The sequence below is a fragment of the Penaeus monodon genome, chromosome 21 (assembly GCF_015228065.2).
Source record: "Penaeus monodon isolate SGIC_2016 chromosome 21, NSTDA_Pmon_1, whole genome shotgun sequence".
Taxonomy (NCBI): Eukaryota; Metazoa; Arthropoda; class Malacostraca; order Decapoda; family Penaeidae; genus Penaeus; species Penaeus monodon.
The window spans coordinates 38365045-38367178 of record NC_051406.1 but is presented as its reverse complement, the minus strand read 5'-3'; the positions used below and the strand labels follow the sequence as shown (position 1 = coordinate 38367178).

At 36.5% G+C, this 2134-nt stretch overlaps 1 protein-coding gene across 1 annotated transcript in view; it reads left to right on the top strand.

Moving 5' to 3' along the window:
• LOC119586467 (mismatch repair endonuclease PMS2-like) overlaps positions 1–2128 on the top strand; it is an 8217-nt gene extending 6089 nt beyond the window's left edge. The window contains exons 11-12 of the mRNA XM_037935201.1: positions 108–1132; positions 1500–2128. Of these exons, the coding sequence (XP_037791129.1) occupies positions 108–1132; positions 1500–2066 (1592 nt within the window). The 3' untranslated portion in view covers positions 2067–2128. The remainder of the gene's footprint in view (positions 1–107; positions 1133–1499) is intronic.
• Positions 2129–2134: the final 6 nt, after the last annotated feature.

Sequence of the window (2134 nt, the reverse complement as noted above, 5' to 3'; positions counted from 1 at the left end):
TTATACTTGATTTTCAAACTGAATTGCTGATGAAGAGCTAATGGAAAAGTGAAGGTATTTATTTTACTGTGAACTCCACTAATTACATCACATTATCTGATTTGCAGAACCAAAACTTGAATCTTTCCTGGCAAAATGCAAATCTGATCCTGGAAAAAATCCTGTTACAAGCATGAAATCTGAGGTAGAAGACAATGCCTTTCTCTCAGATTTCACTTCACTGGAAAAAGATGAGATTGTTACAAATGGAGATGAGAACAAAACAGAAAGTAATGATTTAGTTGAAGAAAAGTGTAAAGACATGGAAGATGGAAGAATGATGGTAAAAAGTGAAATTCTTGAATCTGATGAGAAAGAAATCATGCCACCAGACGATGTGGATGGGACAAAGGAAATTTCAATAAAAACTGAAGATAACCAAAAGGAGACATTATTGGTACTGCCATCCGAGCTTGTAAATGGAGATGCTGGTATATCAGATGGCAATGAGGAGATACCCAACACCCAGGAAAGCAGCGACTTTGCAAATAATAACAATGAAAAAGATTCATCAAAAACTGATGAAGTAAGAATTCCTCGGTTATCCAGTAGTTCTTCAAAAAGTCCTGGGTTAAAGAGTGGTCTTTCTCAATTTTCTAGGTCTGCATCAGTAACATCTCAAAGCTGTAAGAAGGCTCATAGTGCTACAGATAATTTCTTAAATAGTCTTTTAGCAAAGAAATCACAGAACAAATATGTAAAAGAACCCAACATAACATCTACCAATGGATACAGACAAAATGCTGTGGATGTGAGAGAGCCGGAAGGTGAAGAAGCATTCGAGGACACAGATTTTGCGGAGGCCTTGGAAGATGAGTTTTATGAAGATAATGCTCCAGGAGAGGAGAAAACAAAAGAAGAGATTATTGTGTGTGAAGAGTATGATCCAAATGATTTTATAGCAAACAGAAAATCTAGAACAATTGAATTCAACATTGAAGACATCAGAAAGAAATTGAACATAAGTAGTAGTCCTGAAAAAGAAGAACATGGAGAATTAGTCAGAAAGTTCCGAGCCAAGATTGCCCCCGGTGAAAATACGTCAGCGGAAGATGAGCTGAGGAAAGAGATCTCAAAAGACATGTTTGCAAAGGTAAAATTAATTTTGATTTAGGCTATGTCCAACACTTATTGATTCTTCTTTTATGTAGTGATATATGTTTTATGTGATCAACCATAAAAGCATTGTATGAAAATTACTAACAATATAGTAAATGGTATCTTGGTTTTTGCCACATGTTGCTAGACAGTTGATAGTATTTAATTTTGTGAAAAGTTGTTATGAAATATATGGAAGAATTTTTTTTACTTGTGGGGATGTTAATGTAGGGCGCTATATATGGTCTAAAGACTATTTACAAATGAGGATGTTGACTATGTTAGGAAACTGTACCTAATATATATTTAAACTGATTTCTAGCTGCCTAGATATTTATTCCTACTTTTCTTATAATTTTCAGATGGAGATTTTGGGTCAGTTCAATTTGGGATTCATCATCGCCCGCTTTGGCTCAGACCTTTTCATAATTGACCAGCATGCAACTGATGAAAAGTACAACTTTGAAACTCTCCAGGCAACATGCACAATTCAGAATCAGAGGCTTATTGCCCCACAACAGCTGGAACTGACAGCAGCCAATGAAACAGTCTTGTTAGATAACTTGGAGATATTTTTAAAAAATGGATTTGAGTTTAAGATTGATGAAGAGAAACCAATGGGACAAAGGGTAAGCCTAATTTCAATGCCCCATAGCCGTGGTTGGGAGTTTGGACGAGATGACATCGATGAATTGATATTCATGTTATCTGATGCTCCTGGGGTGATGTGTCGACCAACTCGTGTAAGGGCAATGTTTGCTTCAAGAGCTTGCCGCAAGTCCATTATGATTGGTACTGCATTAACAAAAGCACAGATGCAGAAGCTGGTTTGCCATATGGGTGAGATTGATCAGCCTTGGAATTGTCCGCATGGTAGGCCCACAATGAGGCATTTGATAAATCTTGATATGGTCACTGCATCCAGATGAGTATGTTTTTAGGTTTTGCTCTTATAAATAGAGAAAAAGTTAGATCGTAAAGGTGACTTGTATATATC